The sequence below is a fragment of the Alosa alosa genome, chromosome 7 (genome assembly GCF_017589495.1).
Source record: "Alosa alosa isolate M-15738 ecotype Scorff River chromosome 7, AALO_Geno_1.1, whole genome shotgun sequence".
Classification (NCBI taxonomy): domain Eukaryota; kingdom Metazoa; phylum Chordata; class Actinopteri; order Clupeiformes; family Clupeidae; genus Alosa; species Alosa alosa.
In genome coordinates this window covers 5,549,030-5,565,841 of record NC_063195.1, presented here as the reverse complement: position 1 = coordinate 5,565,841, position 16,812 = coordinate 5,549,030, and the positions used below count along the sequence as shown (strand labels likewise).

Below are 16,812 nucleotides of genomic sequence, written 5' to 3'. Positions count from 1 at the left end.
AATCTTCGGTAGCAGGTTTGAAGGAGGATCCACACAAAGCCAGCCGATGCCAAAGAGAGGATGCAACCAGGTTGTTAATAATGAGAACACGCCCCTGTGCAAGTAATACTGAAAAGAAATTTCCATTTCTCTAGACGACCTTTAACTTTTCAATTACCCCATCAAAATTCTTTTGAATAAAAGCATCATCACCTAAGAAAACACCCAGGTATTTAAAACCACCCCTATTCCAAACTAAGCCATCAGGCAGACCAGGTTCGCCACTCACCCAACTCCCAACCAGCAAGGCTATGCTTTTTGACCAATTTACCTTTGCTGAAGAAACAACCTTAAATTCATTGCAAATTTTTAAAAGCGTGTCAAGATCTCTCTGGCCATTAACAAGGACAGCCACATCGTCAGCATAAGCTGACAATTTAAAAACATCATCACAGTTAGGATTTTCAATCCAACAATCTCCTTCCTCAACCTTACAAGGAAAGGTTCAATAGCCAGACTATACAGCATGCCCGACAAGGGACATCCTTGACGGACACCTCTGTATACCTTAAAAGGAGCTTACAAGTCACCATTAACCTTGAGAATACTTTCAATGTCACAATACAATGCTTTGATCATTCGAATAAAATTGGGGCTGAAACCAAAGGCTGACAAGGTATTCCACAAATAATTATGCTCAACCCTATCAAAAGCCTTTTCTTGGTCAATTGAAACCACACCAAAATCCAGATTGAAGTATTTGCCAATATAGAAGACATCTCTGATGAAGGAAACATTGTTGTGAATCAATCTGCCTGGCACACAGTAGGTCTGGTCAGGGTGGATTACCTGCTCCAAAACCTCCCAAGTCTATTTGCTAAAACTTTAGACAGCAGTTTGTATTCAGAGCAGAGGACTGACACCGGCCTCAGGACCTTATATCTGTCAGGTCTCCCTTTTTGGCAGTAAAGTGAGCACTGCTCTACGGCAGCTCAGTGGCAGCACCCCTCTGGTGATGCTGTCTCTCAGAACAGCAAGCACATCTGTGCCCAACTCTGGCCAAAAGGACTTATAAAAGTCTACTGGCAGGCCATCCACCCCAGGTGCTTTGCCACTCTCCATACTGTGGAGGGCTCTCTCCAGCTCCTCTAGGGTCAACACCCTTCCAAGGGCTGTGTTTGCCTCTTCAGATACCTTAGGTAGGTCACAAAGAAAAGCCTTGTCAGTCGCCTGATCTTGTGGATTTTCACTGTTATAAAGCTCCTTATAAAAATGTACTGCTCTATTATGTATTTCTGGAGAATTAGAAAGGATTCTCCCATCTTCAGACCTCAAAGCATGAATGAACTTCCTCTGTCCATTCTTTACCTCCAAGTTAAAAAAATTTTGATGGTACATCCATCAGCTCCACACTCTGGAAGCGGGACCTGACCAGAGCTCCCTGTGCCCTCAAACCTAAAAAGTCAGCCAATGTTTTCTTTTTTTTTTGAGTTAAAATTTCAGTGGGTGCCTGATCACCCGTTTGTTCTGCCAGATTTTGAAGTTCGATTATTTCCTCCTCTATTTTTTTTCATTGAGAGTGTTATGTTCCTTGTGACATTGGCTGTATACTCCTGGCAGAGTTGTTTTATTTGTACCTTGGCACAATCCCACCATTGCTGCAAAGACTTATAACAGGATTTCGTGGTTCTAAATTCCTTCCAGAAAAAAAGGAAGACTTCTCTAAAATGGCCATCAGCCAACACATTGGTATTAAAGTGCCAGTAGGCACTTTTGGTTTTAAATTCTAGAAATAAAGAACAGAAAACCAAACTATGGTCAGAAAAGCCAACTGGAATTATTGAACATTTCCTGAATAGACTACACTGATGTTTGAAACCATAAAACCTGTCAAGTCTTGCAAGAGACAAACAATTATTATATGAGTGTGCCCAAGTATATTGCTTCTGTTCACCATGAAAGTTCCTCCAAATATCACTAAGATCATTGGACTTCATAATCTCTACAAGCCGCCTCTTAGAGGGCATGTGCTGGCTCGACATGATTTCTGTCAAAATTTTGTGCAGTACAATTGAAATCTCCTCCAAGGATAAGAATATCCTCTGAACAGCAATTTTTTATAACATTTCCAATAGTATTTAAAAACAGCATTCTATCTGTTGCCAGTGTAGGAGCATAAATGCAAATAAACACAAAAAACGATTTTCAAACTGGGCTCTGACCTTTAAAAGTCTTCCCTCTATAACTTCATCAACATCAAAAGTGATGGGAATAAAGGACTTAGAAAACAGAACTGCAACCCCACCACTAGTAGAAGTACCATGACTAAGTATGGACAGACCATCAAATTCCTGAGCCCAAGCAGGCTGCATTAGGCAGATCACTGTCGTTTCTTGCATAAAGAGAACATCAAACTTATTCTGTCTGATTGTTTCAAACACAGAGAGCCTCTTAATTTTTCTCTTGCCATTTACATTTAAAGAAGCAACACGAAATTCACCCATCATTATAAAGAAAAAATAAAAAATAAATATAGACATATGCAATCAGCCATCCTAGGACACAAAGTGGAAATTGTTTTTTAACATTTGTCATCGTTGGCATTCAGTAGAACATTGAGTTTTGTGAGAATCTTTTTTTAGACGAAATCCTTCTTGATCAGTGATGCTACCATCACGCATAAATGCTCGTGATTTGTTCATAAACTGTTCAATGTCAGGAAAAATTGCCTACCGGACCTTCCTAGAATGTTTTGTGTCCTTAGGGAATTTCTTTATATCCTCCACTCTATAATTGCGAGTCGGAGATAGCAACTTTAGGTAAAAGCTGCAGGTTACACTACAGTCAGAAAGATCACTTTCACTCTCATTATCAGTCAATTCTATATGAGCGTCCCCCTTATTTCTTTATAATGCGCTTTTTTTTTTTCCTTTATTCGACGGTTGCTTTAAACACATTATTGTCCTCCTCCAACACGGGAGGTTTCCATGTCTTCCATAGCGACGGAAACCTCCCCATTAATGGCATCATCATTGCTCCCCTGACAGTTCTGAGAATCAGTGATAGTCTCAAGCCCAAAGTCGCGGAAAGATCCTCCCCATCAGCCGATCTAACATCGTTGATTTTCCCCGCCCTTGGACTGAATTTAACGTTAAATCAGGAGTTTGGCTCTCCGCCCACTAGCAGAGGCAGCAGCCTCCTCCTCATTATTTGCACCAAAGTTAACATTAGGTTCGTTGTTGGTCTCTTTAGACGTTCCCTCTGCCACATCACCCCTAGATTCATTGCTATTTTCACTGTTTCCACTATTATTCGTCATCCTTTTTATCAGGACACGCTACAGACGAAGATGCCCCGATTGACCACAACCAAAACATTTCATAACGCTAGTTGTTGCATAAATCGCATAATTAAAGTTATCCACAGTCACATTAATTGTCAAGTCCAATTCATCATTGTTATTCTTAAGGATCATGTACACGAAACGCCTGAAGGACACGATATGTTTCAACAACGGAGATTTACTTTCGCAATCGGGATTTTTTAATTGTTGAGACCACTTTGCCATAGCGACAGTGTTTGTCCTAGAATCTCATCAGAAATGAATGGGGGACATTAGACAAAATGACTTTCTTGAAGGCGAAAAGAGGGGCAACAGAGGTAAAACGCATAAATCTATCACCACCATTCTCCGTCAGCTGATTGGCAAACTCAATTGATTTTAAGAAAAGCACAATCGCGTTGTTCATGCGAGATGCTGATACGATATTCTCATGACCAACAATTTCTCCGGCAGCCAAACTACAATCCTCAACACTGGCTGCCGATGCTATTTTAACAGCATGACCCCGAAGTTAGTTGACCAAAAATCTCTGCCATGATTCCAGCACAAGACTGGAGGCAGTCACTTTAGGGAAAAACCCTGTTTATTGCCAGAAAACTAAACCAAGCAAAAAATCTTTAGTACTCCAGCAGAAAGTAATAGATAGAAAGAAAGAAAATAGAAGTAAAGTGAGAGAAATAGAGATTTAAAACAGAACACTCGTTCATGGGTACAGTGACATCAAACACCATCCACTCACCACTGACTCGCCCACTCACACCAACCATGCACAGAGAGCACAGAGAGAGAGAGAGAGAGAGAGAGAGAGAGAGAGGGAGAAAAGGGTGGATGTACCTGTTGGAGGAGGAGCTCATGTGATCTTGCGCAGGGACACTGAGGAGTCATAATACCACGACCCAAACCCTGGATAGAGGGGCTCAGTGAATGTGGAGTGGAACGTGTGCAGGTGGGTGAGTGTGTCAGTGGAGACGCTGTAGAAGGACAGAGTGCCGGACGGCCAGTCCAGGTAAACTCCTACTGTTCTGGAGCGGGAGGAGGGGGCAGGTATGTCAGTGCGTTTATTATTGTGCAGGACATAGTAACTGTGATCAGAGTAGCACTCCAGACTCCAGGACTTGGCATTCTGTCCCATTATGACGTCAGCACTGACCCCCCCTTTCCTCTCGATGCTTTTATAGGCCACAGATATACGAGCTCCACCATCATCACTCCACTCAGCCTCCCAGTAGCAGCGTCCAGTCAGACCCTCTCTACACAACACCTGAGGATAGTATGTGGAGTCAAATCTCTCTGGGTGTTCAGGATACGGCTGCTGCTTATCCACACGTGTCACCTTTCTATTCCCCTCAGAGAGAGAGAGAAATCTGTTTGCTGTGTTTGGGTCCAGTGTGAGATCACAGGCATCTGCAGACAAGAGGAGAGGAGAGAACATGAGAACACACACACACATACAGAGAACATGAGACCACACACACACACAACTACCAGTACACACACACACACCTACTCATACACACCCTACCAGCACACACACACACACACACACCACTACCCTACCTGCACATACACACCACTACCCTACCAGCACACACACACACACACCACTACCCTACCAGCACACACACACACACACACCACACCACCAGCGCCACACACACACACACACATCACTACCCTACCTGCACACACACACACACCACTACCCTACCAGCAAACACACACACACACCACTACCCTACCAGCAAAAACACACACACACCACTACCCCACCAGCACACACACACAGACACACACCACTACCCTACCAGCACAAACACACACACAAACACCACTACCCTACAAGCACACACACACACACACACACACACATACAAAGAGAGAACAGTACAAACACACACACCACTACCAGTACACACAGACACACACACACACTCATACATACCCTACCAGCGCACACAGACACACACACACACACACACAAACACCACTACCCTACCAGTACACATACACACACACACCACTACCCTACCAGCACCAGCACACGCACACACACACACACACACCACTACCCTACCAACACACACACACACACACCCCGCTACCCTACCACACACACACACACACACATACACACCACTACCCTACCAGCACAAACACACACACACACCACTACCCTACCAGCACACACACACACACACAGACACCACTACCCTGCCAGCACACACACACACACACACAAACACAAACACACCTACCCTACCAACACACACACACACACACACACCCACTACCCTACCAGCACACACACACCACTACCCTACCAGCACACACACACACACACATGACTGCCCTACCAGCACACACACACACATACACACCACTACCCTACCAGCACAAACACACACACCACTACCCCACCAGCACACACACACACAGAGACACACACCACTACCCTACCAGCACAAACACACACACAAACACCACTACCCTACAAGCACACACACACACACACACACACACATTCAAAAGAGAGAACAGTACAAACACACACACCACTACCAGTACACACAGACACACACACACTCATACATACCCTACCAGCGCACACAGACACACACAAACACCACTACCCTACCAGTACACACATACACACACACACCACTACCCTACCAGCACACGCACACACACACACACCACTATCCCCCACCAGCACACACACACACACACACTACCCTACCAACACACACCACTACCCTACCAACACACACACACACACATACACACCACTACCCTACCAGCACAAACACACACACACACCACTACCCTGCCAGCACACACAAACACAAACACACACCTACCCTACCAACACACACACACACACCCACTACCCTACCAGCACACACACACATAACTGCCCTACCAGCACACACACACATACACACACCACTACCCTACCAGCACAAACACACACACCACTACCCTACCAGCACACACACACTTACACACAAACACCACTACCCTACCAGCACAAACACACACACCCATACACACCACTACCCTACACACACACAAACCACTGTCGTACCAGCACACACAAACACACACACACACACACACACACACACACACAACTACCCTACCAGTACACCAACACACACACCACTACCCTACCAGTAAACACACACACAAACACACACACACAACACACCATTACCCTACCAGCACAAACACACACACACAACACTACCCTACCAGCACACACACACACGCACACCACTACCCTATGCACACACACACAAACCACTGCCCTACCAGCACACACACACACACACTGCTACCCTAACAGCACACACACACACACACACACACCACTACCCTACCAGCACACACACACACACACACACACAGACACCACTAAACCTGCCAGCACACACACACACAAACACAAACACACCTACCCTACCAACACACACACCACTACCCTGCAGACATGAGGAGAGGAGAGAACATGAGAACACACACACACAGAGAACATGAGAACACACACACACATACAGAGAGAGAACATGAGAACACACACACACATACACAGAGAGAGAACATGAAAACACACACACACACACACCAAATCAACACAAACACACACACAGGCATCTGCAGACGAGAGGAGAGAACATGAGAACACACACACACACATATATAGAGAGAGAAACATGACAACACACACACACTTCTTCTCAGATCACACAGACGTCTGCTAACATCACACATCACACACACTAGACACAGACATAAACACACACACACACACTTCTGTTCACATCACACACACACACACTCCTGCTCACATCACGCACTAGTGTTAATTTTGTCACCTATTTTTAATTTAGTCTTAGTCTTAGTCTTGTGACGAAATGTCTTTTTTTTAGTCTTTGTCATATTTAGTCATTCAAATATCATTTTGTTAGTCAAGTTTTAGCCGACTAAAAGTCTCGCCATTTTAGTCTAGTTTTAGTCAAAAGAAAACTAAAGGTATCTTAGTCTTAGTCAGTTTTAGTCAACACATTTTAGTCTTTTTTTATAACCAATTATTTCTGATTACCATTTGAGTCAAATAGTGTTTCACACATCTCAATTTTCCAACAATATTGTGTCCACAGGGCTACTCGTCTGTTATAATTACTCATTCTGATTTATACAGTTATAGCTCGGCTGGGATTTGACCATAGACAGTAAAAGATTTGACTGACCACTGTCATATTCGTAGACCAGTGTTTCTCAAAGTGTTGTCCGGTGGATCACTGGTGGTCCGCAAGCTATCCCAAGTAGTCCGTGAAAGCAGACGTGGTAAAATATAATATAGATGAGTTGTTTGCAATATTGAACCAACTTGTATGTAAAAAACAGTTCTGCAACACTGTCTATGTAAGATATGCCAGTTTAAATCATACAGTATGAATCCACACAATAAGCAAAGTGGTTCAGTGAGTAGGCCTATTGTGTAGACTCAATTATAGGCCACTGTTGAAGTAGTTCTAATCTTTTTTTTTAGCTAGGTTAGTTTAGTGGTCCTGAAACTGAAAAAGTTTGAGAAACACTGTAGGCCAAAGTATTAATGTTTTACTCCGCCTTTGCTAGATGGCGATATGCGCCCAAACACAACACACATTCCCCAATCAGACTCTCCATCTTAGCCATAGCTAACCTGCTAGCTTAACTTTCTATATTAGCTTACTTGCTAGCAAACTTTGCATCATCAGTCTAACTAGTTAAATAATTGACATTACATGATAAACATTTTCGTATGGACATTCTTGGGGATGTTAATTTGTGTGAGAGAACCTTCAACTTCTGGGTATGTAGCATTGTGGCATAAAGCTTATAGTTAGCTTGCTAACTCTTGCAGAAATCTCCAGTGTTCTTTTGTTCCATGTAGTTTCGTGTTGCAGCCACAGGGTTGCAGCAACAGCACGTAGACTAGCCTACAGGAAAGCTGTTGGTGTATGAACTCATTCGAATATTTTGAAAACATAACAGCTAGATGTTCTGTCTTCTCATTTTTGTAGACGAAAAATGAAGAGAGATTTTATCTTAGTTTTTATTTCATGCAAAAACATTTTAGTCTCTGTCTTTTTTCGTCAACAATAATGCATCTTAAGATAGTCTTAGTCAGTGTTTCAGGACATTACTGCCGTCTCACCATCGTCTCTGTCTTTTAGTCATGAAAAAAAAAAAGGTTGTTGATGAACATATTTCCTCTCTTCTCGTCTGACGAAATTAACACTATCACACACACACACAGTTCTGCTCACATCACACACACACACACCACTACCCTACCAGCACACACACACACATACACACTACTACCCTACCAGCACACACACACACACACACACACCACCCTGCACACACACACACACACACACCACTACCCTACCAGCACACAAACAGACCACTACCCTACCAGCACACCACCACTACCCTACCAGCACAAACACACACACACCACTACCCTGCCAGCACAAACACACACACACACACACCACCACTACCCTACCCACACACACACAAACCACTGCCGTACCAGCACACACACACACATACCACTACCCTACCAGCACACTAACACACAGACACACACCACTACCCTACCATCACACACACACACCACTACCCCCTACCGCACACATAATAACACAATTCACAATAACACACAGACCCACACACACACACCACAAAACACACACAGACCCACCCTCTCCTCTGTAGGCTACTTTGTATCGAATCGAACAAACTACTGTAGATTGTTGTAGCAAAAAATAAATGCGTCGAATGACCGCTCGCTCGGTTTTAACTAAAGGTTAGCATCATCAACACCACAGCAATAATACGCATGCATGCAAATTAACTAGTGATGCACGATATATCGTCCGAAGCATAATATCGGGCCGATATGGTCATTTTTACACATCGTATCGGTCCGATCGTCAAAATAGGGCCGATGTGAACATGCCGATAATCATTCCTGTGTATTTGACGCGGTGTGTAGTGCAAGTCCAAGCTGTTATCTGTCTACACTGAATCAAGTAAATATGCCCTTCTATTGCATCATATTTTTTATTTAAAAATAGCAGGGCAACAAGACTGACAGAAAGAAGACACTGGGCATCTGACAAAAGTTCTTTCAAAACGCTATGGTTGTATCGCTGCTAGCATTGCTTTGCAGTCAAGTTGATGGCTGGCTTGCATGTCATGTCACTTAGCACTACATCTCTCAAGGTAGGCTAAATATAACTGTGTATCAGGCAGAATGTAGTTATATGGTCGTAATAGGAATTTAATAGGGCTGTAAACCATATGCGATTCAAAACTGAAATCGTAACACTCATATCCACAAACCTGTGTCAGTGTGAAAAGGCAGAACCGACACACCCTTTCTAGTGTCTAGCAGTGCTTTGCAGCTTTACGTCGCGATAAACAACACACATCTCCCGCTTTGCTTGGCGTAGCCTGTGTTGCTTTCATTGTAGACTTTACCAAACAGTATAAACCCCCTGTTAACCTTTTCTGCTTTGTTTCAGACCGTAGTCAGAAACGCAGGGAGATTCGTTATTCGAGGGCCGATGTTAAGATAAAATAACGCCGGGTCACGGTCCCATTTCGATGAGCAAAATACACGAGCTGAACTTTATGGAGTTTTATTTCGACAGTAACACCGGCCACACTGTGTACAGACTCCAACTTGAACTTCCACACTCTCTGCTCCAGTCGCATGCATACACTTCCTCACTCTATCTCCCTCCTTCCCAGCTTCCCACACACACACACACACACACACACGAGCTCTCTTTAAAGGAGCCGCAACACCATTTTACAACACCTCTCTCTTTGCCCGCTCTCTCGCGCACTCAATGGACACGCGGGCTCGGCCAACGCAATCCAAATAAAACATTACAATCGGAAAGCAAGGGACTCATAGAAGACTACTAGCTAAATTACTATTAATCTGCTTAGCAACATTAGCATGCTGCACATATTTGTTTAAAACTCTTGGTTTCAATTGACTGATCATCTCAATACCAATGTTTCCCAAAAGTGCCTGTACCAAGGAGAACAAGTATTACCTTTAAACTTAAACACACATGGGGAAACTGAACAGTCCAATCAGTAGACTATGATAAGCTAGCCAACTATGCTACTATGCTACTTTGTTTACAATATTTCCAGGCTTCAAGCACACAGCTGAATTAAAGAGGGAGAGTTGTAAATAAATAGTAGGCCTATAGTGCCACCCATACCTACCTAGGCTAATCTGCATAAAGTGCTGTCATAAATATCAGACATTCAGTATTCTCTCTTTTTATATCAGGATATAAAATAATACAGATATATTCTATTATATTGTAATCCTCTGGTGTTCTAAGGTAGGCTATTGAAACGTTATTTTAAAAAATGCATTTTGGAAAATAGCTCTTTATTTGATTATCATAAGAATGTGTTTTCTATACAGATATATCGACATCGGTAAATATCGGTATCGGCCATAACAGCAAAATTAATATCGGTTATCGGTATCGGCCACAATTTTCACATCGGTGCATCACTAAAATTAACTAGTTTGTTCATATCAAAACAAAGCCAATCGGGGAGACAAAACTCTTTAAACAGGCAAAGTTAGCAGCAGTTAGCAGCATGTATGTAGCCTAGACCCTTAGCTGGTAAGCTAATGTTAGAACAGCTGGGTTTTTGGTGGTTAGCTGTGTCAACTACTTGCACATAACGCAAATGCCCCCACTGTCACTGTACTCCAGTAAACAAAGTCCCCAGTGCACAGGTCAATGGCTGCTGTGCAGCCTAAACAGTCGTGGAGTTTTAATCGTCAGCTGGACAAGTGAACAAAGTTACCAGTCAGAGTAGCAGCACAGCTGCAGCACACACAGACACACTAAACACACACACAAAATAGCTACACACTGTACACAATACTGTAACATACACACACACAAACATTCATTCACACAGGTTAGCAAACCTTGCTATCACACACACACACACACACACACACTTCTGCTCACATCACACACACACACACACACACACTTCCGCTCACACAGAAACACACACATACTTCTGCTCACATCACACACACTTTCAAGCACACCATACTATAACACCCACACAGAATATTTTGTGGCATGTCATGTTTTACCAAATACACACACACAGCTACAAGACTCCCATACACACATTCAAGCTAAAACATGTGAATGGTCACAAATATTAAATAAACAATTAACTTACATTTCAGCAAACGTGGTCGTGCTCTGTCTAAAGAAGCGTGGTCAGTTCTGTAAGAAAAACGAAATGTCACACACTGTCAGTTCTGAAAAACAAAATGTCACACACGCATTCCATTGGACAGATCTCAACGCTGCTCTTTTTTTTCTGTTTGTGCCACCTGTGAAATGTGATTTATTATCCACAGAAAATAGCCTGCTGCCGTACATGTTTTTCCTGATATAAAGTAATGAAGTAAATCTCTTTCCAGCTGTCTTTATCGCATACAAAGGCATCCAAGGTGACGCCTCAAGACCCCTCTAGTTCTCAGGAGACAATCATAAAGTAAAATGCCCCGACACTGTCTGTCCTGTACTTAGATTAGAGTTAGTGAGCAACCTGAGGACTCCCTTTGAATAACAAATGCACATTCCAGCAGTGAAACTCCATTATTTAATGCATGATCAGGGACCACCAGCAACACCTTCACAGTCCAACCCTGAATTAATGATCGTTTGTTGTACCACTTTCTTTGGTTACTGACATATTGTCACATACAGCAAACATCACCTCACCATCTGCTAGCTGCCTGAATACACTTTAAAAAAAACACGGTCTCTTAGGACAGCCACAAAAACGGCAACTAAAACAGAAACTAGTCCAACCTGGACCATGAAACATAAGCTGTTCCAGCCAATCACCGACAACACCTTCAGGAGGAGTTTCACAGGAGGGAGAGGCGAGGTAGCTCTCTGTTTTGTTTGAACTTCAACAGAAGTGACATTGCCCAACATTGCTTAGAGTACCTTTAACTTGGTTAAATTTGAGCTACTTCATAGGTGTCCTGATATACAGAATTAATAGCCTCTCTGTCAGACAATCAGAAAATAGCATTTCTTGTCTGCCGGGGATAAACTGTTCCCTGTCTGTCTGCTCATCTCCTTGTCTTTCTGTTAATCTCACAGCCTGGAATCTGAGAGGCATTCAAATTCAACAAACAGTGGTAAATGTTTGTGGCAAATATGCTTTCTCTGAATAGTAAGATTTAATACAATTTGGTGCAAAGAGTCCATTTTAACAGTAACTCTTTCCAGCTCCACTGAGTGTTCAGAAATGTTTGCACAGAACTCAAGACAAACAGAAAGCAGAGGTTCCTAAACTTTCAGCTATGTTTGCAACACACCTCTAAACTATCTTTGAACGTATCTCTAAATATTTGCATTGGATTGTGGATGCAGCTATTATAATACACATTTGAAAATAGGCCAGTACACTCGGTATTAAGAAATAACTATGGTCTCCACAATGGAGACAATGTTTAAATACACTAGGGTTTCTTTCTGAACATACCTCAGTATCTCCAGTTTACAGACAGGATCCTCCAGTCTAGCAGATAACAGCTTCATTCCTGATTCTCCAGGATAATTGTAGTTGAGATCCAGTTCTTTTAGATGAGAGGGAAAGGGGGTTGAAACCAGAAAACCACAGCCCTTCTCTGAGATGAGACAATCAGAGAGCCTGAGAGACAGACAGAGAGAGAGAGAGAGAGAGAGAGAGAGAGTGAGAGAGAGAATGTCCTTTTCATTGTTTTTACATGCATCAACTGGTGACATTGTGTTAATCTGAAGTTATTTGTTTTGTTTTACAACAGATAGGTCTGGCTAAACTATTTCTTAATTTCTGACTGGACAAGAGACATTCCCTGACTGCCGATATCTAAGGACATCCGCACTTGGACAGTCCGCTTTTTGCTCTGAATTGTCCAGTGTGAGCATCACATTTGACAGCTATTGAGTGAGAAAATGGAGTAAGTAGAATAGGGTGAATGTTCAATTCAGCATATGACATAATATGAACGAGTGGGCTCTGCAAAATCACTGTGTGCACAAGCACATATAGCCTCTCTCAACCTGAACTTGGCTCTCCGGTGTCGCGTTTGGCTCCCCGTGGAGATTGGAACTACTGGAACTATTTTCCGGGCGGAGGTTGAATGAAAAAAATAAATAAATTAGTTAGAAACCGTTAGAAAACACAATTTGATGTCTTTTAACTCAACTAGTTAGAACTGTTGTATGAAAGCAATATGGCAGAGTGGCGTTGGTAGCAGATATAGCCATGGCTGTGATTACCTGCAGCACAAGGCCGAATAAAAGCCATGGCATTATGTGCTACCAACGCCCCTCTCACTTGTGCCATATTGCTTCATCATAAACTAATATGACAGAGATTTGATCAGTTCACACATTTTAAGACTCACAAATAAGCTCAAAAGTAGAATGACACCTGCACAATGATATCAGGGTAGGATGTCAATTGCTACTTTTTCAATTTTGCTGACCAGTTGATGTTCTATTGTTATGTTGTCATGGTTCTTCTAACTAATGAGGACATTTCAGACAAAGATACAAAGAAACTTCTGCACCCACCTTAATGTTTGTACTGTGCAGTTGGAACTGGACAGTCCCTTAGAGAGAAGCTGAACTCCAAAATCCCCAAGGTCATTGTCACTCAAGTCCAGCTGTTGCAGGGAGTTTGGTGACCGTAGGACTGAAGCCACAATCTCACAAGACGTATCAGCGAGTTTACAATCAGCAAGCCTGCATAAGAACACAACAAAAGATAACATGAATAAATGGAAGATATACTGTTTACACAATGCCCTGATCAATAAAAATCAAGAACAGAACATCAGATCAGATCACTACTCTGGTCAGCAGCTAGTCAAAGAATTCACTTGCACTGATTTAATATAGATTGTCCCCATGTAACCTGCGTTGTGTTGAACCTGCGCATTTCAGCCCTGCACACGCCGGACTCGAACCCGCAAAACAGCAGCACCTGGATCGGGAGGCTTGTAGCTAACAATTGAGCCAATAGCCCGGGCTACTGGCTGCATTCCAACAACACTCTTGAGACGTCGAGGGAGTGGGTTTACCAGCGTTCCACAAGCACAGCTAAGCTAGCTGACATCCGTTACATTCACATGTTGTCTCTAACCCTCAAAGGGTTAGATGCTTAGGTGCTATTCAGGATATGAGCTCATGAATAAAGCCTACACATTGATACATTTTTAGAATTTAGGGAAGGCTTGTTAAAAAATGGTATTTTTATATTATAGCCCAGTGTTTCCTCTATGTTTATTTCAGCATGGCAAAGCATTTACACGTTTAATTAATACCGCCATGGTATCAGAATCAGGGCAGACGACATTTGCTTTTAAATAATCTTGTGACGTATCCTCCCCTGCTGGCTGCCGCTCACATTGCAATTTAACAATAAGTAGCCTAAACTAGTCAGAGGTTATTATGGCCTGTCCAGTTTCAGTTCACATATTCTAAACTAGATGTACCGCATAGCGGTACAAAATATGACCGCCGCTCAGTCCTGTACATCCGTTCGGCGAAAATAAAGCACACTTCAATTTGTCTCCATATTTTACTCCATCCCCACTCTTGAAACTTTTGTGTATGCTTGTTTGGCATGCCTGAGTGTGTGTGTGCGGCTGCACAGAAAGTAGCCTACTGGTGCTGAAAAGGAGAATAGATTGTAGAATAGCCAAAGAAGATGTAGCATTGTTATAAAACCTTTAAAATCTCTAAACAATCACAAGTAGAGCAGTTCATCACAGTTCATCCATTGCAACTGGATTGATGAAAGGTCACTTACACCTGTAGGCTACATTGTATTTGGGAAAAGCAAAGGTATCAGCATAATGTTATTTATTTATTTATTTATTTATTTATTATGTATTTTTTTTTAAACAAAAACATCTCTGTCAGTTCCATGCCAAGCTTCAACAGCTCTCAAAAACAAAGGTCATTTTGTGAATGTTTCTTCTTCTACATAAGATTTTAGTCATCTTTAGTTCATGTAATACTTTTATTGTCAATGCACAAATTAAGTAACAGTAGTCTGAAACGTTATTGTTAATGCACAAATTAAGTAACAGTAGCCTAGTCTGAAACGAAATGCTGTTTTACATCTAACCAGTGGTGCAAATAACTGACATGTCCAAATGGGCCTTGATGAAATGCGCCGCTAGACTGTTCATACACATTTTAACGGCCAAAGTTGAAGAGCTTTTGTCCGTTATTGTTAGTGCAAATATAGGCTGATTCATGTTCCCTTGCATTGTTTAACTGAGGTCCATGGCTAGTCTGGCTTTCATCAGACCAAGCTCAATCTTTTAAGAAATCAAAAATAAATAGCGGGCAGATCAGGCTGGGTTCACCCAGCCTAGTCCATAGGCACCCGATATTGTTTAATTTTCCCGATTGAGATATACAAGCTCTGGCTATTCTAAATGCAAAAATGCATCAGGGAGTTATGACAAAGCGGTAACTAACAAACTAGATCCTAATAGAAAGTTGTTAGCTTCCCTAAGCTACAGGTAGGATTATAAGGTAGGCCTAATGACAACATAAATTGTCAATAGGCTATGCTGCGACACAAATAAAATCTCCTTTGAAAACCAATGGCTTACGCCTTACAGTATCAAGCGGACTTAAACTGTCATATCGTACGGTGTTGTAATAACATTCAAAGCTCCATGAGTCAAGGAAAGCGCCAGATAAAGTAGACACTTCTAAATGGGACCCACTACACAGTAGCTTAAGGTGTTTTGCTAAAGCAGCCATAATGAAATGAAGGTGTCATTGTTTGGATACTTCACATACCACGTGCTTTTTTAATTTCACAGACTACAACTACCAAGCTGTAATCAAAGCACATGGATTCCCCTCTCACACCCTGCGCACTTAAAACAAAATAAACGAAGCGTCTCAGTCTCCCGCGCATGTAGGCAAAACTAGTATCAGACCCGGTTATAGCGTTGGTAAATCTTCCATTGCACAGAATGATTTTTGTAGCACGTGCAATAAATGACAGTCGAAGATACAAACAGTGCTGCTATACATTTGCTTGGTATAACCGCATTTATAGTTTTCTACAAATGCAATAAATCAAATACCTCCATCACTCAATAGCGTACTTGGTAACATTACCTAGGTCCTTATTGATATTACAAGATTAGCGTTACCTGCGAAGTAAAACCAAGCATGTCCGATAAACATCCTCAGATTTATTTAAACTTCAAGGAAAGAAATGGGAATTACACTTCATGTGAACATGAAGTTGTGTAATCTATCATATTAGATGTTAAGCTGCGGTAAATTACAGTCCTTGTATGGAAAGCGTCCATTGTTTTTTCA

The 16,812-nt window shown here is 42.2% G+C and overlaps 2 protein-coding genes across 3 annotated transcripts in view; one reads left to right on the top strand and one right to left on the bottom strand.

Moving 5' to 3' along the window:
• The window catches only part of LOC125297248 (NACHT, LRR and PYD domains-containing protein 3-like), a 246,988-nt gene that overhangs the window by 110,892 nt on the left and 119,284 nt on the right, over positions 1-16,812 (top strand).
• On the bottom strand, positions 4,109-14,243 carry LOC125297378 (stonustoxin subunit beta-like). 2 transcript variants are annotated; one of them, XM_048247729.1, is made up of 5 exons: positions 14,029-14,097; positions 13,513-13,570; positions 12,953-13,120; positions 11,627-11,673; positions 4,109-4,726 (listed from the first exon to the last, which is right to left on the bottom strand). In XM_048247729.1, exons 3-5 carry the CDS (start codon positions 13,006-13,008, stop codon positions 4,173-4,175), a joined length of 657 nt encoding a protein of 218 aa, XP_048103686.1. In that variant the 5' UTR covers positions 13,009-13,120; positions 13,513-13,570; positions 14,029-14,097; the 3' UTR covers positions 4,109-4,172. The 2 variants fall into 2 exon arrangements, with proteins under 2 accessions (XP_048103686.1, XP_048103684.1); XM_048247727.1 differs by lacking the exon at positions 13,513-13,570 and having other exon boundaries at positions 14,029-14,243.